At 48.5% G+C, this 22,146-nt stretch overlaps 1 protein-coding gene across 2 annotated transcripts in view; it reads left to right on the forward strand.

Annotated features, from left to right (window-relative positions):
- The window catches only part of LOC126528446 (uncharacterized), a 46,068-nt gene extending 27,437 nt beyond the window's left edge, over positions 1–18,631 (forward strand). For both annotated transcript variants that reach the window (XM_050176330.3, XM_055069335.2), the window contains exon 5: positions 18,203–18,631. In XM_050176330.3, the coding sequence (XP_050032287.2) occupies positions 18,203–18,486 (284 nt within the window). In that variant the 3' untranslated portion in view covers positions 18,487–18,631. The remainder of the gene's footprint in view (positions 1–18,202) is intronic.
- Positions 18,632–22,146: the final 3,515 nt, after the last annotated feature.

Here is a 22,146-nt window from a genome sequence, read left to right on the forward strand (position 1 = left end):
GCGCGACGTGCGTCACTTCAGCCTTGGCCGAGCGTCGTCCACTGCTCGTGAGACGCGCAATGCGGTAGTTTACTTCGCTGAGGCGCTCCAGAATAACGTAAGGGCCGACGTAGTGGGCGAGAAACTTCTGGCACAAGCCACGCTTCCGCAACGGCGTCCAGAGCCACACAAGGTCCCCAGGATCGAAGGAAACGTGGCGGTGACGCCTGTCATAGCGGATCTTGGACCGGTCCTGCGATGCTAGGGTGCGTAGCCTAGCGAGGCGTCGCGCTTCTTCTGCTCGACATAGGATCTCATCAATTGATTCGTTGTCATGAGCGAAGTAGGGAAATATGGTGTCGAGGGTGTAGCGCGGCGGACGAGCATACAGAAGGAAAAATGGTGAGTAACCAGTGGTCTCGTGTCTCGCGGTATTGAAGGCATAGGTAATGAAAGGCAAGATACTGTCCCAATTCTTGTGTGCTGAATCGACGTACATAGATAGCATGTTGGCAAGCGTTCTGTTTGTGCGCTCGACCAGACCATTAGTTTGTGGATGGTAGGGCGTAGAATGGCGGAAGCTACATGAACACAGACGAAGGGTTTCTTCAACCACGTCCGCGGTAAACTGTCGCCCACGATCGCTGATTACTATGCGAGGAGGTCCATGTCGGAGTATAACGTTAGCCAGCAAGAAGATAGAAACTTCTGTAGCTGTGGCCGATGGCAATGCGGCGGTCTCACAATAGCGGGTAAGGTGATCTACGCAAACGATAACCCAACGATTACCCTTGGAGGATCGCGGGAAAGGGCCCAGAAGATCTATACCAACTTGCTCAAAGGGGACGCTAGAAGGGGGAACTGGTTGAAGCAGGCCATGTGGCGCTTGTGGCGGACGCTTGTAGCGCTGGCATTGAGAGCAGCTGGCGACGTACCGTTCGATATCTTTCCGCATCTTAGGCCAGTAAAAACGTTCTTGAGCCCGGTAGAGTGTACGTGTGGAACCAAGATGACCGGAAGTTGGGTCATCGTGCATGGCGTGTAATACTTGGTGGTGAAGGTTCTTGGGGACAACTAAAAGGTAGCGTGCACCGGTGGTCGAGTAGCTCTTCTTATACAGCGCGCCACCATCACGTAGGCGAAAGCGACTGCCTGCAGGTGACTCCTGTGCTGCCGCGAAGAGCGGTTGTAAGCTCTCGTCCTTGTGCTGCTCGGATATGACGGTACCCATATCCGGAAATTCCGGGGACACAAAAGCGATGTATTCATCAAAATTGTCCGCATCACATTCAGTTGTTTGAAGTGGCATCCGAGAGAGACAATCAGCGTCAGCATGTCGCCGGCCACTTTTGTAGCAAATAACGAAATCGTATTCCTGTAGACGGAGGGCCCAGCGCGCTAGTCGTCCTGAGGGATCCCGCAGATTCACAAGCCAGCATAGCGAATGATGATCTGTTATCACAGTGAAGGGGTGCCCATAGAGATACGAACGAAACCGTTGCACGGCGAAGATGACCGCCAGACACTCTTGTTCGGTGACTGTGTAGTTGCGCTCGGAGCGGCTCAAGGACCGGCTAGCGTAAGAGATCACGTGCTCACTGTCGTCAACACGCTGAACTAGCACAGCACCGATGCCTACGCCGCTGGCATCGGTGTGAATTTCAGTTGGTGATGAAGGATCAAAGTGCCGAAGAATTGGTTGGGATGTCAACAGGAACTTGAGCTGGCGAAACGATGAGTCGCAATCTGCAGTCCACTCAAAGGGAACGCCTTTTTGGAGAAGGCGTGTAAGGGGATGAGCCATGTCAGCAAACCGGGGAATGAATCGGCGAAAATAGGAGCACAAGCCCAAGAAACTTCTTAACTGCTTGACAGAGTTGGGTACTCTAAATGCTTCTACGGCCGCAGTCTTTTGTGGATCTGGTCGGATGCCTTCTTTAGCGACGAAATGGCCTAGCACAAGAGTTTGTCGTTCCCCAAAACGGCATTTTTTTGAATTGAGCACAAGGCCCGCTTTCTCCAAGCAGTTCAAGACCAAATCCAAACGTTTGTTGTGCTCACTAAACGTTCGCCCGAAGATCACAACGTCGTCTAAGTAGTACATGCAAACTTCCCATTTTAAGCCGCGTAATATCGTGTCCATGAACCTTTCGAACGTTGCAGGTGCGTTACACAACCCGAAAGGCATCACGTTAAACTCGAATAGTCCGTCGGGTGTTACAAATGCTGTCTTTTCTCTGTCGTCCTTGTGTATAGGAATTTGCCAGTAACCTGACCGTAAATCGATTGAGGAAAAGTAAGATGCCGCAAAGAGACAGTCGATGGCGTCGTCAATTCGTGGGTGCGGATATACATCTTTCTTAGTGACGGCGTTTAGGCGACGGTAATCAACACAGAACCGCCACGTACAGTCTTTCTTCTTCACCAATATCACGGGTGCTGCCCAAGGACTAGATGATTCTCAAATGACGCCTTTGCATAGCATTTCTTGGACCTGATCACTGATTATCTTGCGTTCTGACGGAGATACACGATAGGGTTTTTGTCGGATTGGCTGGGCGGCTCCTGTGTTGATGCGGTGACGAGTTCTGGACGCAGGAATTGATGGCGGGCCATCGTGCTGCACAAAGTCGAATACCGAGGTATGTTTCGTAAGCAGGGCCATCAAAACTCGACGCTCGTGATCGCTGAGTGACTTGTCAATCATGGAAAGTATCTTCGAGCTCCCGGGGCTCGAGACACTGGTTGCTCCTCCATCGGGGAGCTCTGTAAGTACTGCCACCGATACGGGCGAGTCTTCCTGAAACGTGGCAATCTTTAGGCCTTGAGGTAGCACTGCCGCTTCAGTGGAACAGTTTAGCGCCCACAGCCCCGCGCATCCATTGGTCACTGAGACTACGCAGTGTGGAACTAACACGTTTTTCTTGAGGCAGTTCCGATGTACAGGTTCCACTGCAGCGTCGAACGAGATAGGAGCCGGAGATGAACAGGCGACGGCAACACGCATCGCGGATAAGGCGGGCACAACTGTATCCTCAGACACGCACAGCACACTCTCCGGGCAAGCTTCACCTTCAAAGAGCACAGGTGAAACACTGGTGTCGACACTGAGTTCTCCCGTCCGGCAGTCAACATTCGCACCACACAATTGCAAAAAGTCAATCCTCAGAATCACGTCATGCGAGGAGCGAGGAAGAACAGTAAACTCTGCATTAAAAACTTTCCCACCCAATGACACATCCACGTTACACACACCAACCGGGTATAATGATTCACCACTGACTCCACGGAAACTTGTGCACTGGTCCCAACGAAACATAACCTTGCATCTCAGAAGGCCTTTAAACCCCACACTCATGACCGAGACAGTTGCTCCCGTGTCGACTAAAGCCATTGTAGAGACCCCATCAATCAGTACATGAACCTTATTCTTTAGCATGAAAATAGTTGGAGGCAGTTGAGTCGGCAGCACACATTTTCCAGCGACCTCACCTCCATCAGCCGCGCTGGCTAGTTTCCCGGCGGGGGCGACACGAAACAGCGCCGAGGCGATAGTGACGTGAATCGCGGCCGAGGGGATGGTGATCGGGAGGCTCGGAAGGCTGGTGGTGGCGTCAGAGTACGGTCGGAGGCAGGGGAGCGGTAGCGGTTCCGGGTTCTTTCTTCTCCAAGGTAGGTCTCCTGGGCGCTGCATCGGTCCTCTCGAAAGTGGCTTCCTGAAGTGGAGTCTCCTGGCCACTGAGTGCGCAGTGTACGACCGCTAGACCGCATAGTCGGCGCTGACGATCCGTAGTTCGATGCTCGGCGTCGGCTACAGTACCTAGCTATATGGCCAGGCATGCCGCAGCAGTAACACACTGGCGAAGGGCGAACTTCAGAATGCGGGTTGAAGTATTCTGCCGAAGACATCGGTTGAGGGTAACGAGGCTCTTCCCCTTGAAAGTCGTAGGTAGCGGCGAGTCTTCGTGGACGAAAGTTGCGTGGGCGTGGATCAAAACGTTGAGGGGGCAAATCATTGCGTGGTGGTTCGGTCGTAATGTAATGCGGTTCGTCTCTGGAGCCGTTAAGATCCGCGACGTTCACCGAGTGGTTCCAAGTAGCCGAAGGGGGTTCCCAAAGAGTGTCTCGGAGAACGGAGGAGCTGTAACGTGGCGCCGCATAACGTGCCTGTTCGTCATGTCGCTGTAGCTCCTCGCGGACTATCTGGCGGATGGCGGACGATAGGTCTGGGAGCGGAGGACTCGTGTCAACACTTGCTACAGTTGTTACATTGGCCAGCCGTCCAAACTTTGGTGTAATTCGGCGAGTCTTCAGCGCCTCGAACGTACGGCAGTGCCGTATCAGTTCTGATACAGTGTGCAAGTTCTCTTTACCAATGAGGAAGTTGTACATGTCTTCCGCTATTCCTTTTACCACGTGTCCCACTTTATCTTCCTCTGTCATGTGAGGGTTCACGGTTCGGCACAGCTTCAAAATTTCTTCGATATAGGTAGTGCAAGTCTCGCCGGGTACCTGAGCTCTCTGGGCTAATGTGAGTTCCGCACGTTTCCTCTTTGCGTCCGAGTCACCGAAACACTTTTTGATCTCCTCAACGAAGCGTGTCCATGTAGTTAGCATGTCCGCGTGGTTGTCATACCATACCAGCGCCGTGCCGGCCAAGAAGAAAACAACGTTCCTAAGCTGACTGGCAGCATTCCAGTTATTGTATTGGCTTACCCTTTCGTAATGGGTTAGCCACTCATCCACATCTTCCTCTGCCTTCGCCGAGAACATGCGTGGCTCTCGGTAGTGCTGGATAGGGACTGGGCTTGCCGAGGCACTGCTGGTGAGGGTATTTTGCTCTGTAGCCATGATTGAGCGCGACGGCGAAAGTCCGGCGAGGCGACGGCTTCGGCGTAGCTCTAGTGCTGGTGGTTCCGTTGTAAGTCGTGGGAGTTACCCCGCACAGCTCCACCAAATGTTACACACGAGGTGTTTAACGCAGAACCAGATGAATCTGGTTGATAGGCGCGGTTGTTGAAGAGCGGTCTCGCGGCAGCTTGGCCAACGTCGTTCTCTTCTTTCTTCTCGTTGTCTCCGCGGCAGGCGTGGTTCATGACAGCTTGTGACAATATTATTATATTCATAACTGCCCTTTACAGTAGAATCTTATGAATTTCATGAGAAGTGGGAAATGAAATATAATACATTCTCACATAGTAGTGACGGTGAAGAAAGCAGCAAGACTGTGAATGAGTAAACTAGTGTTTTATTGGGTGAACGGTTGCCCTCAAAAACAGGCTACACTCAAAGAACGATAGCAGCGAACACAGTCGGCGATCAGCAAAAATCTGATCTGTGGGGCAAGCGCATTGGCTTTTATACATGAGTCATTGAAGCTTCCAGAATAATCACTGATTCCCACGTGTCTTACGGAAAGTATTATACAATTCGCATTGTGCATACAGTCAGATTACACAAGGTTCGGTGACAACAGACAATGGATAGAGCCATCGATAACATTTGAGAAACTTCCGATATATGCAGATGCGTCCTGTGCTGAGAAAGAATATTTAACATCTGTTATTCGGTGCAAAGCTGTCACTCGAGAAAGATTGAAAACTAGACGTGTCAATGCCCCCCTCTCAAGATGTATGGTCACAATGCTACAAACATTACAGGAAAGCAAAAAACGAAAGCACACTTAATAAAGAAAAAGTAACAAAACAACAAAGAAACAAAGTCCAAAAAAAAGAAAGTCTGAAGTTCAGCTACGCAGAGTCCCAAAGTTCGCTAGCGCTGGCGGAAAGGCTTAAGTTGCATAACATGAACTATTTCAGGTCATGAGTGGCACTGCTGTGATAGCAAAATGCTGTCTAGCACGACCTCATAGTCCAGTTTGTTTCCAGGTGTTGATGTCAGAAAGGGCCCCAGCAAATCCATCCCAATCTGCTGAAACAGTCGGCAAAGAGACTTGATCGGCTGTAGTAATCCCAGCAGCCTTGTCGGTAGTATCTTGTGTCTCCGACAGTCTCAACATGTCTTGATGTAATGGGCGACGTCAGTGGTCAGGCTCAGCCAATAGTTTTTCTCTTGCATTCTTGCGAGCGTACTGGAAAACCAGAGGTGCCCCGCTGGCTTATCATCGTGCAGGACTTCTGATCGGAGTGCTGCGGGCACAATGAGAAGGTAGTTTTGTGCAGGCTGGCAAAAAGTTCTTCACCAGCACATCATTTCTTAAGAAACACGAAGACAATCTATGCCTAAATGCCTTCGGGACAATTCGGTCTTGCCTTGCAAGTACTCGGCAAGTCTTCTGAGCTCCGAGTTTGCTCACCTGCAGCTTGGCAAAGTTGTCTGCACTTATTGTGCTTAAAAGGCGTCCTCATCTTGGTCGTCTTGGTACGGCGGGTCCACAGGAGCGTGAGACAGGCAGCCAGCATCAGAATGTTTTCGCACAGCCTTGTAGATTAAAGCGATGTCATAATCTTGCAGTCTGAGGCTCCACTGCACCGGGCATCCTGAAGGGCCTTTTAATTTCGCCAGCCAACACAACGGTTGATAGTCGCTGACGACTTAGCTATATTACCTATATGGCCTGCCATATAGGTAATGGCGAAATTTTGCTGTTGCCCAAATGATGGCGAGGCATTTCTTTTCGATCGTAGAATAATTGCCTTCCGCTTTTGACAACAAATGGCAAGCATAAGCTATAACGCGTTCAAGTCCATTTTTACATTGGATTAGGATGGCACCCAGGCTTAGGGTATTCGTGTCAGTGTGAATTTCTGTATTGGCGCCCTCATCGAAGTGTGCAAGTACTGATGGCGACTGCGTGCATCATTTGAGTTCTTGAAATGCGTCGGCCTATTGCCTTTCCCACTTAAACTTGACCTCACATTGAGTTATATGTGTCAGCGGCTCAGTGATGCGTGAAAAGTCATTGACAAAGCACCTGTAGTAGGCACACATGCCAAGGAATCTACGCACTGCCTTTTTGTTGATGGGCTGTTGGAACTTTGCGATGGCAGCTGTCTTCTGCGGGTTGGGGCAGACTCCAGATTTACTGCTGACACAGCCCAGGAACAGAAGCTCATTGTAAGCAAAGCGACACTTTACCGGCTTCAGAGGTAGCCCTGATGACTTGATGGCCTCTAGCACTGCCACAAGCCGCCTGAGGTGATCATCAAAATTTCTGATGAAGACGACGTCTTCCAAGTAAACAACATAGGTCTGCAACTTCACTCCTGCTAACACTATATCCATCATGCCCTGGAACGTCGCAGACACCTAGCACAGTCCAAATGGCATGACCTTGAATTCATAGAGTCCCTCTGGCATGATGAAGCAGTCTTTTCTGGATCCCTCTTGACTTCTATTTGCCAGTAGCCAGTCTTGAAATCCATTGACAACAGGGGCGTAGCCAGGGGGGGCTTATGGGGTTTCAGCCCCCCCCCTGAAATTTTTTCGTGCTGTACATGCGCCGCTGGCCAAAACAACCCCCGACGCCAGAAATCATGCTCAATTTTGTCTAGAATGTCCTTTTCACGCTCAAAAAAACATTTTAGTGCGAACATTGCGAAATCGGGCTGGATTTCGCGGCAACACCCATGCACCGGGAGTCACATAACGTAACGCAAGGAGCTCCATCCGAGCACAAAGTTCCAACGACGTGGCAGGCGGGCTCATCGCGGCTTCTCGCTGAGGCCGCGGAATAGGGAGCTCTTGGATTTCAATTCTGACACTTTATGGGTATAATGTTCTAATAAATTTTTGATGCGAAAGGTACATTGATATTTCCAAGGTCGTCCTTTAGATTTTCAATTCCGGATCTTTATGGGCTTAATGTTGTTATAAACATTTGACGCCTAAAGTGCATTAACTTTTCTAAAGTCTTAGATCGGAACATGCAAAAGACAAGCCAAATCAACACACTGTCAGACAAGTTGACAAAACACGCAGCAAGATACGATGAGACGAAGCGTTGTGGTGGTTCATTTGTGCCGGCATGTTGCATAAAAATATCAACATTTTTTTTCACCTACGCCAAAGCGTTCATGTCAATACACTAAAGCCAGCCAGGGTAACTACGTTCTTATTTTTTCTACTTTGACTTTTGTTCGTAAGGACACATTGAGCCTCCTAAATTTTTTTATTCTCACTACCCTACCCGCGGGCTGCCAGAGCCAGCCAGAGCGCATGCGTTTTTCTTGTGTTGCCCCAAAACCACCGCGCGGCGTACTTCGGTACGCGTGTGGTTTTCTCTGGCCGAGTGAATTTTCGCCTGGCAGAGTTTTGGACGCCGTCTGGCTAGCACACGAGAAAAAGAAACTATGGTTGCTCACCGCCATCACTGTGAAGAGTTGACGAATTACACCGTGTTCGCTTGAGCGCAACCTCACCGGAAAGTCTTGTCTCGCCAGTGTAAAATACCGAGCACTATGCGTATGTTTCTTGGTGGACCAAGCGTCTCACGTTTTCTTCGATATTCATTCGGTAGCCACATTAGGTGCCCAAAGTAGGCATTGAATTGTGTAGATACTTTCCTTTATGTTTTCATTTTTTTTTCATTTCGGTGCCCCTGCCCAACAAAAGGGGAAAAAAAGATACACTGTTGTGGCGCAGCAAATTGTCGCATGGTGACATTTGGTTACTTCTTTTGCGAAAAGAAGGCATGCTTCGGTTGCCGGATACTATTATTATATTACTGTAATAGCAATAATATGAAGACTCCAGGCGCATTCCTGCTGTCGCCGTCGCCCTCATGTTTCTTATGAAGTTTCAGAGCAATAACGTCGTGAATGCGCACCGCATGCTGGATGTGCGAATGAAAGCGAAGGGGGTGGAGGGTGGAATGGGTGAGCCGACGATGGTGCCTCAGTTTCGCGTGCGCAGAGGAGAAAAGCGGGGAGCAAACGCGCCGACTTCCGTCGCACGCAATACATCGGATGGAGTAGATGGAATGGGGGCGGGATCTAGGATTCTGTGAATCTGTGGTTGCGCTACATGTTTATTTGCCTTGTTTGACGCATTATTTACAGTGACTCTTTCTTAGATACGTAGATTTATTGGAGACTTATACGTGTATTTCAATATCTTGTTGCGAGGTTTTGTGTATACGTGCAGTGAACTTTCTTTCCAGTGACACTTTTTTGCCCTTTATCAAGCATTTGTGTATTCCATTGTATCTTCGCATTTCTAGTGAACGAGGGAGAGTTAAATGAAAGTGACCCTGCCCACCCCGCGCAATAATGGTTCGGTTCATTATCTGCGAGGCATGCGCGTAGCACACAGGCATCTTTCATTTACAAAAGTGACACGCAGATGTGAGGGTAAATGTTCTTTAATGCTCTCATACACTGGATTGAACATAGTTGTGTGACGTAATGGACTCTTCAGAAGTTGAGCAACGGGGCGCCATGAATGTTTTGACAGCTGAAGGTGTTTCCCAAAAGGAAATTATTCACCGTATGGCTGCCGTGTACATTGAACATTGCACTTCATTGGCCACTCTGAAGCATTCGAGCAAACGGTTGAAAAAGGACATGAAAGTTGCAAAGACGATCCAAGACCGGGCCAAAGCCATCATGCAATTACCTCCACACAAGTGCAAAAGTTAATGAGCTGATGAGACAAGAATGGAGGATAAACATCGATGAACTGGCAGAGCGTGTGAACATCAGTCGCGGTTCAGTTCACACCATAATTCATTAACCTCTCAGTCATCGGCTCTTGTGTGCGCAGTGGATGCCCAAGATTTTGAACCACCGCCAGAAGAAGGTTCTGCGCTGCCTTGACTCATCTGATCCGGTATCACAATGAGGGTGACGACTTCTTGTCTGCAATTGTGATCGGGGACAAACCATGGTGCCACTACTAAGAGCCTGAAACACGACGGCAAAGCTTACAGTGGAAACATTCGAATTCACCGCCCCCAAAGAAAGCAAAGGCCGTCATTTCTCCCGGAAAGGTGTTGTTTACTAATTTTTTTTCGATCGTCAGGGGCAATTACTGATATAATTTTCTAAAGCCAGAGAGACTATCAATCGTTTCCGATATTGTGAAACGCCTGATCGGCTGCGTGTCACAATCAAGAACAAACGACGTGGAAAATTGACGAATGGGATCATCTTGTTCAACGACCTGGCTATGGTGTTGGGCTGCTGAGCACGAGATCGCGGAATCGAATCCTGGCCACGGCGGCCTCATTTCAATGGGGGCGAAATGCGAAAACAACCGTGTACTTAGATTTAGGTGCACGTTAAAGAACCCCAGGTGCTCGAAATTTCCAGAGTCCTCCACTACAGCGTGCCTCATAATCAGAAAGTAGTTTTGATATGTAAAACCCCATTTTTTAATTTTTCCACAATGCCCATCCCCACATCGCTGATATGGTTAATGCAAAACTGGCAAAGTTCAAGTGGGAAATGCTGCAGCATCCGCCATACAGCTAAGACCTGTTGCCTTGCGACTTCCACCTTTTGGGGCAAATGAAAAAAACAGCTTAAGGGAAACAGATTCGTTTCGGACGATGACATGAAAGAGTCAGTTGCAGATTCGTTGAAGCAGCAACCTAAGGAATTTTATGAGACGGGAATCATCTGACTCGTTAGTCAATGGGATAAATGTCTAAATGCTCATGGAGACTACTTTAAAATAAATACTCCGTTTGTCATATATTTGCATTGGCTCACTTTCGTTTGACTCGCCCTCATATATTTTGCAGAACAGCTTTATATAGGTGCTCTCTGTTGGGACAATAATTTCGGTGCATTTACTCACCATACACGACCGGTGACAGCTGCTCCTGCGTAATACATTGGAATAAATAACAGCATCATTGAGATTTTTCACTGGCCATTGCATATGTACAAATATGTGAACAAGGTTGTTGAATGGCAAAATTTTATTAACATATTTGCCCTCAACTTGTTCATTTCATGGCCTTTACATTTTTCATATCAGTGGCACGCACTGCTTTGCTGGTTTCGAATCGATATAGTTCTAAGGATCGTGTGATATTTTCTTTACTTACTAAATCGACAAAAACATGGAAGCATTGATATCAGTTATTTTGAGCACAATTTCTTGCACATACGAGTATATCTTTTTATTAAAAAATGCACATACTTGTTTTGACAGTGCATAGCGTTGAAGAATTTGTTTGCAGCATCTCTGGCAATGGCAATGCAGTTATTATTAATGTATTTGATCTCTCGACAAATTGTTTAAGAGGGAGCATTAGCTCGGACCCAACTCTGACGCGGCCTATTCAAATAAATGTAAAACTCATAAACGCTTTTCTGAGATAACCCCTTGTTACGTTTCGCCTACAACGCGCGGTATAGCCGGCGCGGATGCAACGGACGCCGGGGCTTCGTTCAAAGCGGCGGACATTTTGGCCCGTTCGGAGCTGCCGCAAAGCCTCCCCGCCAAGCGTGTCCAGGCGTGTTTCAGTGCCACGTGTCTTCGTGTGTGCGTGTGTGTGTGTGTGCCCACGCTTGTCAAAGCGCGGCAGCCGGGGAGAGGAGCTCCCCAAGTGTGAAGCGAGGAGGTCTGATCGGCGCCTGCTCGGCGGTTGAGTCACTACACTCGTCTCAACATGTCTCTCAGCTCGTCCGTGCTCCGCCGTCACGTGGTCTCATCCCGTGACCTTCCTTCTTGCCCGCGACGCCGAGAGTATAAGAGCAGCTGCCCCCGGACGCCAGGAGAGAGGCTCCGATTTCTTCCGTTGAGTTACGTGCTCTCCCGTCTCTCCACTTCGGTCGACCTGACCGCCCGCTCTTTTGCGATGTTAGAATAAACCAGTTGTTCTGTTACCAGTCGACTCATGCTTTGCCGGGACCTTCGGATGCTTCCAGTTGTGCCCCAGGCTGCCAGGCCAACGCTACCCTTGGGGCTTGCGACCCATTTGCAACAACTCGTGCCAGCGGTGCGATTACTACAACTGGCTGGTAGCGGTGAGATCGCGACAACGGAGGCCAGCAGCGAAGAGATGCGGTTGACTGTATGCTGAGCAGCACAACGACCATCCGGGAGCAGTGCAACGAGCCCTGTGTGATGACTGGTTGCCTGCAGCGGAACGACTGCGCTGAATTCTTGGCTGCGAGGTTTGGTGAGTGCGGGACTTTCTTCTTCTGAGTTTTGCCAGGCTTTTGTTAGTGTCAGAAACAGAGCTGGTAATTGTGGTTGTCGTTGCTGCCGGGTTAGTTTGCGGCAAGACAATAGTAGGCAGTAGAGAAAGCAGCATTCAGAGCAGCCATGGATTTGAAGTCGTTGCGCAAACCGATATTGCTGGAGCTTGCAAGAGAGTTGGGTCTGGATGTCTCAGACAAACTCAGAAAACCAGAACTGCTAAGGGCTATTCTTGAGTTAGAAGCTGAGGATGACGAGCTGTCGGAATGCCTTGAGACCATTGAGGAGCGGGCAAAAAGACAGGAGCGCGAACGAAAAGAGCAGAAAGAAAAAGAAGAGCGCGAACACGCTTTGGAAATGAAGCGTCTCGAGGTAGAGATGGAACGCGCTCGTAATGGAAGTCAGGCACACGGTGCAGGAGAACGAGTATTGTTCAAAATGACTGACCTGATGCGGCCGTTTAAGCTTGGAGAGGACATTGGTTTGTTCCTGGTTAACTTTGAGCGAACGTGCGAGAAGCAGGGGTTCTCTCGGGAAACGTGGCCACAGCGCTTGCTCACTTTGTTACCCGGCGAGGCGGCCGACGTAGTCGCTCGCTTGAATAGAGAGGAGGCAGAGGATTTCGACAAAGTGAAATCGAGTCTGCTAAAAAAGTACAGGCTGTCAGCGGAGGCGTTCCGTCGGATGTTTCGGGAAAATGAGAAAGGTAAAAGTGAGTCATATACAGAGTTTGCCTACAGGCTTATGTCAAACATGCAGGAGTGGCTCAAAGAAGAGAAAGCGTTGGGTGATCACGAGAAAGTTCTGCAGTGTTTCGGGCTGGAACAGTTTTATAGTCGGTTACCTGAGAACGTGCGGTACTGGGTCTTGGATAGGCCAGACGTTAGTACGGTGGCTAGAGCCGCCGAGCTAGCCGAGGAGTTTGTGACGCGTCGGGCTCACAGAGCTAAGGACGGTCAAAAGGGTGAATTTGGCTCCAAGTCTGAGAGGCCAAAGTTCACGCCCATGAGAGCAAAGGGGGACACACGTAGTGCGGATGCGAGTGAAAGCAGTCCGACCGAACGTAAGGAGACGGCGGCAACCGAAGCCGAACGCAGAAAGCGGTTCGAGACGAGGCAAGCGCGCGTTTGTTATACGTGCCAGAAGCCGGGTCACTTTTCGGCGCAGTGTCCGGAAACAAAAACAAAAGTCGTGTTTTTGTCATTATGCAGCACTGACGAGAACATGAAGCTTCTCGAGCCTTACATGCGAGACCTCCTCGTGAACGGGAAAGAGTGCCGAGTGCTTCGCGATTCCGCAGCTACAATGGATGTAGTTCACCCCTCTTACGTAGAACCCGATATGTTCACGGGCGAGTGTGCATGGATCAAGCAAGCCGTGGAAGCTCATAGCGTGTGTCTGCCCGTAGCAAAAGTGCTTATTGAAGGACCTTTCGGAGCGCTTGAGACGGAGGCCGCAGTGTCATCTATGCTGCCCCCCCAGTACCCGTACCTATTTTCGAACAGGTCCGATCACCTCCTGCGCGAGAAAGGGCTTTTGTTTGGTGAGGCTAGCGTTCAGGCCTTAACCAGATCGAAGGTTCGGGAGCTCGCTGCAAAGGCGGTAGTTGCGGGGCCAACGTTGTCGAACAATGAAAAAGGGTCAGAGGCGCAGCAAGCTGATATTCAGAGCACGTCCGAACTGAATAAAATTGAGCCTGTAGCGTTGAAGGCACCAGATACTGGAGAGGAAATGCCCGACACGGGAAAGTTAGAAGAGCTATCTGCAGATTTGCTCATCGCGCCTACGTCAGATGGACTTAACAGGTTGCTAAAAGTCAGCCGGTCGGCTTTGATAGCCGAGCAAAAGAAGGATGGCAGCCTAGAAAACATCCGCTGCATTGTCAAGGAAGGTATCGCCAAGAAAAATGCTCGTTTTGTGGAAAGAGGTGGGGTCCTGTACCGGAAGTATCTAGACCGCAGGGGAGTGGAGTTCGATCAGCTGATCGTGCCTCAGTGCTACCGTCAGGATCTGTTGCGCTTGTCGCATGGGGGTTCGTGGTCCGGACACCTAGGAGTTAAGAAAACTAAGGACCGTCTCTTGCAAGAGTACTATTGGCCAGGGTGTTTTCGGGACGCAGACCACTTTGTGAAGACATGTGACACCTGTCAGCGGGTGGGCAAACCAGGGGACAAATCGAGGGCACCGTTGAAGTTGGTACCTATCATTACGGAGCCTTTTAGACGGCTCGTTATTGATACAGTGGGACCTCTGCCGGTAACAACCACGGGGTACAGACACATTTTGACTGTGATCTGCCCAGCGACAAAGTTCCCTGAAGCAGTACCGCTTAAGGAACTCAGCTCAGTTGAGATAGTCAATGCACTACTGTCCATATTTGCGCGAGTTGGTTTTCCTGCGGAAATCCAGTCAGATCAGGGCACGGTGTTTACGAGCGCTTTGACGACAGCCTTTCTCGAAAGGTGCGGGGTAAGGCTGTTACACAGCTCAGTGCACCACCCCCAGTCGAATTCCGTTGAGAAGCTCCACTCCGTCATGAAGCGCGTGTTGAGAGCACTGTTGTTTGAACAACAAACTGACTGGGAGCTGTGTCTGCCTGGGGTGACGTTGGCATTAAAGACTGCGCCGCATGCGGTTACGGGGTTTTCGCCAGCTGAGCTAGTGTACGGTCGCTCGCTGCGATCTCCGCTTCGCATGCTTCGAGACGGATCACTGCCCTCTCCAATGGCTGCAGACCATCTCTTCCACAAATGGCCGCCTCCTGCGCTGGAGCCTCGCTTTGCAACAACATTCCTTTGAGGTGCGTTACAAAAAGGGGAGTCTCAACGGTAACGCCGATGGCTTAAGTCGAAGCCCCTAACGTGGGAATCAGCCTCAAAATTGTTTGTTACTGATGTTTTTCTTCCTGAGGCAGGATTTTTAACATATTGCTTTTGTGTAGTGTTTCAAAGTGATGATGTGCTTTCTAGTGCAATTTTCCGATTTGTGGACGCGTTCTGAGTGCTGCTAAACTACTGTAAGGAACTAGGCAGTAGTATAAAAGGGGAAAGAGCCTGGCAGGGCTTAGTGAGGGTTGTGCCGTGCTTGCTGACTGAGCGGTTGACTTTCGGCGTAGTTCTAACGCTTGCCGGAAACGAGAACAAAATTGTCAACTCTCCCGAAGTCACTTTGCAGTGTCCTGTGTGAACCTGAACGAGAGAACGAGGCCTTCTCTGTGCGCTGCGCTCAAGAAACGCCGAAGGACGACCGACTTCGGTTATGAGCATCATCAAGCGACATCCCTCCGGACAGCGGATGCAGTCCCCTGACCATCGGGATCTCCTTCCCCCGGCGGGGCGGTCTGTTACGTTTCGCCTACAACGCGCGGTATAGCCGGCGCGGATGCAACGGACGCCGGGGCTTCGTTCAAAGCGGCGGACATTTTGGCCCGTTCGGAGCTGCCGCAAAGCCTCCCCGCCAAGCGCGTCCAGGCGTGTTTCAGTGCCACGTGTCTTCGTGTGTGCGTGTGTGTGTGTGTGCCAACGCTTGTCAAAGCGCGGCAGCCGGGGAGAGGAGCTCCCCAAGTGTGAAGCGAGGAGGTCTGATCAGCGCCTGCTCGGCGGTTGAGTCACTACACTCGTCTCAACATGTCTCTCAGCTCGTCCGTGCTCCGCCGTCACGTGGTCTCATCCCGTGACCTTCCTTCTTGCCCGCGACGCCGAGAGTATAAGAGCAGCTGCCCCCGGACGCCAGGAGAGAGGCTCCGATTTCTTCCGTTGAGTTACGTGCTCTCCCGTCTCTCCACTTCGGTCGACCTGACCGCCCGCTCTTTTGCGATGTTAGAATAAACCAGTTGTTCTGTTACCAGTCGACTCATGCTTTGCCGGGACCTTCGGATGCTTCCAGTTGTGCCCCAGGCCGCCAGGCCAACGCTACCCTTGGGGCTTGCGACCCATTTGCAACAACTCGTGCCAGCGGTGCGATTTCTTACACCCTGGATCACTTTTAATGGAATTTGTTAAATTTGAGAAAGGTAACTTCTATATCTGTTGGAAGCGGAAGTTCGATTTAGGGCCTGAATTTTGTTTAAAATATATTGAAAATTTTGAAAGTGCGAAAAAAATAGAAGCACGACGTTTACAATGTAAAAGCTCTTCATCAGAAACAGATATTGTGGTTCTTCAAACGGCATCTATTATAAGAGTCAAAGCGGACAAATTCGGTATGTCAATTTGTACCTTACGTGAATTATTCACATGGTGCACAAGGGTTCTGCAAAAGCCGTATTTCGATAACACTAAATTGTTTGAGATTCATTTGTAACATATCATTTTTGTCCGCTGTACATGTACTATTAGATGTGATTCACAAAATTGTCATATTTTTTTTCATTGTTGAGTTACAGAGTTTTAAGCGAGATAGTTTCGTTTTCTAAAAATTTGAGATTTGTACCAATTTTTAATAAAAAATTGGCAACCTAAATAAAACATTCGAAACCAGAAGACAGTAGAATTTAAGTTTTTCTTTTAAATGCAACAAACATCATCAAATTTTGTGCAGTGGTTGCCGAGAAAAACTAATTCACCTTCTACATGCATTTAAATGGGAGCATCCGAGATAAAGCCTCCTCTTAAGCAGGAGGCCAAGCTGCGTTAGCCCCCCCCCCCCCCGAACGAAATTTCTGGCTACGCCACTGATTGACGAGAAGTATTTAGCATTGCAGATCTGATCCACTGCGTTCTCTCTCTGGGGAGAGGGTTACGTCCTTCTTCATGATCTTGTTCAGTCGACGATAATTGACGCAAAAACATAGGACTCCGTCCTTTTGTCTTTTTCTTCACCAGGACTACAGGAGATGCCCACGGGCTTTTCTACAGTTGGAATATGTCTTCATGCAGCATTTTGCCGACTTGTCGCCCTATAGCTTCATGTTCGCTTTTCGAAACTTGGTAAGGGCTGTGGTGGAGAGGTCAAGCACACTTTTCGGTTGAAATGCGATGCTTTGCAACTGGTATTTGTCAAATCCTCGATGAAAAACTTGCCAAAGTCAAGATTGTGGGGTAAAAGTCAGCAAAGGTTGTAAAAATGTGCTTGTATCTACTAAGAAAAAATGTATAACAGATTGAGATATACAAACTGTCTTGCCGTCTACCAGGCGCTATCTCCGAAAAAAATCAAACAATTCTTTTGAACAGTTATTGCACTACAAAAATTTAAGTGCAAGCACAACAGTTTGGCGTGCCGGGCTGCGGCCACCGATGTTTCGGGCTGGCTTGCATCGTCGTCTCTCTCACAGTCAAAGTCTGACAAAAAGGCAGCATCCTCAGACTTGCTGCTGCTCGATCCATTGATGAAATGAGCCGCAGATGCGTCAGGATTGCGAGATCTGCGTTATTTCGAAGCGCATGTGCCGCTCCCGGAGGCAGCTATTTTTGCTTTCTACTTTGATGATCGCGAAAACTTTGGAGCACATTCAAACATCACCGCCTGGGGGGGAAAAAGAGAACAGCTTAGAAAACTAAAACATTGTTCTCCTCCTTCATGTCCGATAGCGCAGCGTGTTTGTGACCAGTGCAGAAGTCTCGAAAGGGGCGTTTCAAACCATCGTTGGTGGGCTAACGATGCCCAGTGGGCGCAATACGGAAGGAGTTAATAGACTCATGGTTATCATTTCCAGGTTTGGCTACATAACACCAAATTGGCTACATTTGAAAGCTTGTGTCAGACAATATTCTGGTTGGCAGCTTTTTAAACCATTATTTGTTTATCATAGCATAGTCTTTCATTTATCCTATATTTTCCCTGTAAAAATGCTTTAATACCATGTGTTTAAGTTGCCTCATACAATAAGTACGCTGTTGTTCTTACGTCTGTTTCGTTATTGAACCTCAACCTAGCTGCGAAGGCTGTGGGTTCAAACGGTATTGTATATTGTGTGTATGCAATGAATCAAATAAAGAAGAAATAGAGCAACGATACTGTTGATGCTGGACTGCTCTCTAATTAAGTTTAGGAACATACCTAACCTTTATAATATTGCTTTAAACTTTTCAAGAAGATTACATCGAAATGAGATAGAGGCTCACGTGCGTGTTCATTTTGCTGAAACCTTGTTTCTTTTGTTTTGCAGACAATAAGGAGAAAACGCTTTTGAGTTGCCAGTTCTGCTCCTACACAACCAGATTCAAGAATGACCTGGTTAGCCACGCCAGGTCACACACGAGCAAAAGGCCATCTACTGTGGGCACACGTGCATATGGCGATAAGGGCAATATTGTTGCTCATGTGCGTATACGCGCTGCTGATATACCGTTAAAGTGCGATATCTGTCCACGTGAATTCAAGCAGAAGCCACTGCTGAGGCAGCATATGCACAGCAAGCACGCTGGTTCTGAGAAAGTACAAACCCCCTGAACTCTGCAATTTCATACTATTTCATGTTTCTTTTATAATGCTAATAGTCAGTTTGTCTTACTGTGCTCATATTGTGCTTCATTATGTGTATATGCTCCATTACATATTGACACAAAGATAAGGGGCTCCCGCACCGCAGAACGGCGCGCGCAAAGGTCGGTGCCATGAAAGACGATGAAGGGTGTAAGCTGCACGCTCTTTTCGAACAACAAGCCTAATGAGCTCCCGCAAGGCGTTGGTATTGTCCAAGGGCATAGCGAGAGGGTCATGTGATAGGGTCGACACGTCGCGATTGTAGTACTGCCGTGTTCACTGCTGCAGTGCCTTTTCCATCGATATGGCTTCCGCAAGAAACTCTGCAACGGTCTTTGGTAGATTGCGTATTAGGCCACCGAATAACTCTTGCTTGACACCACGCATCAAACTCCTGAGCTTCTTTTCTTCCGGCATGGAGGGACCCGCGCATCGGAAAAGTCGGCACATATCTTTAACAAACATTGCGGCGCTTTTGTTCGGCCGCTGTACTCTCGCCTGAATTGCAGATTCAGCTCACTCCTTGCGATCAAGGCTGGCATATGTGCTGATTAGCTGCCGTCGGAATTCGTCCCATGTCGATAGGGCCACCTCATGGTTCTCGAACCATGTCTGCGCATAGTCCTCGAGGGCAAAGTAGGCGTTGCGTAGCTTGCGCTCTGGAGTCCAGCCGTTGTATTCTGCGACACGCTCAAAGTGATCGAGCCAGTCCTCTACATCCTCGAAGGTGTCCCCATGGAAGGACATGGGGATTCGCGGCTGGTTGAGGACGAGCTCGGTTGAGGAAGATGATGAAACCGACGTACTCATCCTTCTGATTTGGTTGGGTAGCGGCTCGTGCTCAGGTGGCAGTCCTTGAAGTCGGCGGCTTGTCTGTACGTGCACAGGAGTCAGCTCGACCGGACTTTGTACTGGGCTTTTAGATGGTGCTCGATCTGGGAGTGGTAGCATGTACCCCGCACCTCCACCAGAAAAAATGTAACGTAGGTTGGAGACGGAGTTTTACAAAAGAGACGTTTCTCTTTAATGGCGGGCCAGAAGAAAAGCGTGCAGCTGACGCCCTTCATTGTCTTTCATGGCGCCGACCTATGCGCGCGCCGTTCTGTGGTGCGGGAGTCCCACATCTTTGTGTCAATATACATTATTGTGCTTCATTATAGTGCTCCACCATATTTTGCTCCATTTCTCTGAATCTATTGTGCAACTTGCTAAATTTGCAGTTGCTGTATGTGAAGTTTTCAGTTTCCCTTTGCACTTCAATCTCCATTTGCCACGACAAAATTCATCAGAGAATCACTGAACCATGTGCTCAGTCAGTAAGCCGAAAATAAATTCAAGACCAGAGCTGCTATGAATTGGCTGACAGACTAAAACAGTGCCTGAAGGTAGGTTGCTTCTCAAAAAGTGAAAAACAAAGTATTGCTATTTTGTAACTACATATTGTTATCACTAAGTTTATATTTAATGTGACAGTGCCATACGATATTTTATTTGTCCTTGCAGTTTACATGTAAAGGAGAGCTCGATGGAAGCCCGTCCGATTGGGATGAAACATGACAAAGAAAGACGTGCACCAACCAAATAAAACTCAAGAATAACATGTTGTGAACAAGGCTTCTGTATGGAAGCCAGAATGTCTTGTCTTTTAAAGTTTTATTTGGTTGGTGTATGCCTTTCTCTGTCATTAAATTTATGTGTGCCTTTATGCATGTTAGTACTTTTTATCTTTCCTCCTTCACTTCACTGTTTTCAAACATAGGCTGTGTGTATCGTTTTCTGCACATAAGTTGCTGTGTATACTGGCTTAGGTTTGGTCCCAGGTACCGTGTGTATTGAGTATTGGCCTCAAGCACCCTCCCTATCTTCAAGCTATCTTTGGCCATTTTTCACACTAGTGTCTCTAAAGAGTCATGTGGAAAATATAAATTTTTATTGATGAATTGATTGATTGAAATTTTAATGCACACTGACGTGCTTGTGTCACCCAGCAATCATTCCATGCTATGATGGCAGAAAATTTTACGTAAACAGAGTACTTGATCACTAATCAAAAATGCATCTATCTTGAAAACTTAAGACAGCGTGAGGAAGTCTGTTTATTTGAGATATATAAATGTTATCCTAAAGGTAAACCCGCCGTGGTTGCTCAGTGGCTATGGTGTTGGGCGGCTGAGCACGAGGTCGCGGGATCGAATCCAGGCCACGGCGGCCGCATTTCGATGGGGGCGAAATGCGGTGAAATTTAGGTGCACGTTAAAGAACCCCAGGTGGTCGAAATTTGTGGAGTCCTCCGCTATGGTGTGCCTCATAATCAGAAAGTGGTTTTGGCACGTAAAACCCCATAATTAAAAAATATTATTATTAATCTTAAAGGTAAAAACAAGTTGAAGAAAAAGATCACTTACATCTCCGCAATAGACGATATGCGAAATGCACGACGCCATCTCATGCACGAGTTGAGAGCTAGGTCTGCCATCTTGGCTGTGGCCAGGAAGCGGCATAACTATATCATAACTCGATCAGAAGTGGGGAATGTATGCGCAAGCCCGGCACGGATTTGCAAGCCGCAGATCGACCCACATCGTATAGCTAAAATGCCGACGCACTGCTGTGTCCCTCGGTGAAAAAGCGAGGACCCAAGGATCCAGGCAGGAACAAGGTGCGTGGTTTTTACTTTCACACCCGTGTAATCCGTGCCCGAGAGGCATGGTAAACATCGGATGTACCCTTATTAATAGTCGTTTCACTGAAAAAAAGCAAAATAACCTTGAGTGACCCGCAAATCACAATACCTGTTAGAGAAGTAATGTGTTGTACCTTACCCGATGTTAGTGAAAGTTTCAAAAGGCTTCCTTTTCACGTCAACCCTGTGGTGTTCATCTGCGTATACAGCAGCATGACCTTTTTCTTTTTATCCAGCGGCCATGACAGCAGCCTTGTCGTTAGAGCAAATACAGATGGTCTGCACATGCAAAGGCTGTAATTATTAGGGTACATGGCGCTCGCTCTTGTAAGCCCGTGGTCACAAGGACATTAATGCTTAGCTTAGGCACATGCCAACCTTCGCGCTGCGATATAGATGCCGGATAGTGCGGATAAAGCGATGGGCGCACATGCTCGTGCCAGTGTCGCACGAGCACCTACGATCGTGATCGATTATCATTCTTACATGGTACAACTAACCGCATTGAGTTTGGTGTGCTCTAGCGCCCCACACGACCGCCTACAATTGCGGCTGATCGCAATTTGTTTAATCAGTATTGAGAAGAATCACGATCAAAAGTGGCCTCGTGACAGATGTGCATATCAACCACAACAGCCCGGTAACAAATGCTTGCACGATTGTGGAATAACTACGTTTATTATCAGGCGAAGTATTTTGAAATATCACCCACAGGTCACACTTTTCATGTATTGCACTTCAGGTTATTGATGAATGATTTGATGATGCAGGTTTTAACTACGTGTATGAGGGATCGACATTGGGCTAGTTGGTGTTGCATAATTGGACAGGGTAACAGCGAATAAGACGAGGACATGTGAAAGAATGGCAGCTGAAGCACTAACATTGTCTTTATTGCAACAAGGCAATATACAGAAACCAGGTACAGCTTCCCCGCATGGGCC

This window comes from Dermacentor andersoni, chromosome 9, assembly GCF_023375885.2.
Source record: "Dermacentor andersoni chromosome 9, qqDerAnde1_hic_scaffold, whole genome shotgun sequence".
Taxonomy (NCBI): Eukaryota; Metazoa; Arthropoda; class Arachnida; order Ixodida; family Ixodidae; genus Dermacentor; species Dermacentor andersoni.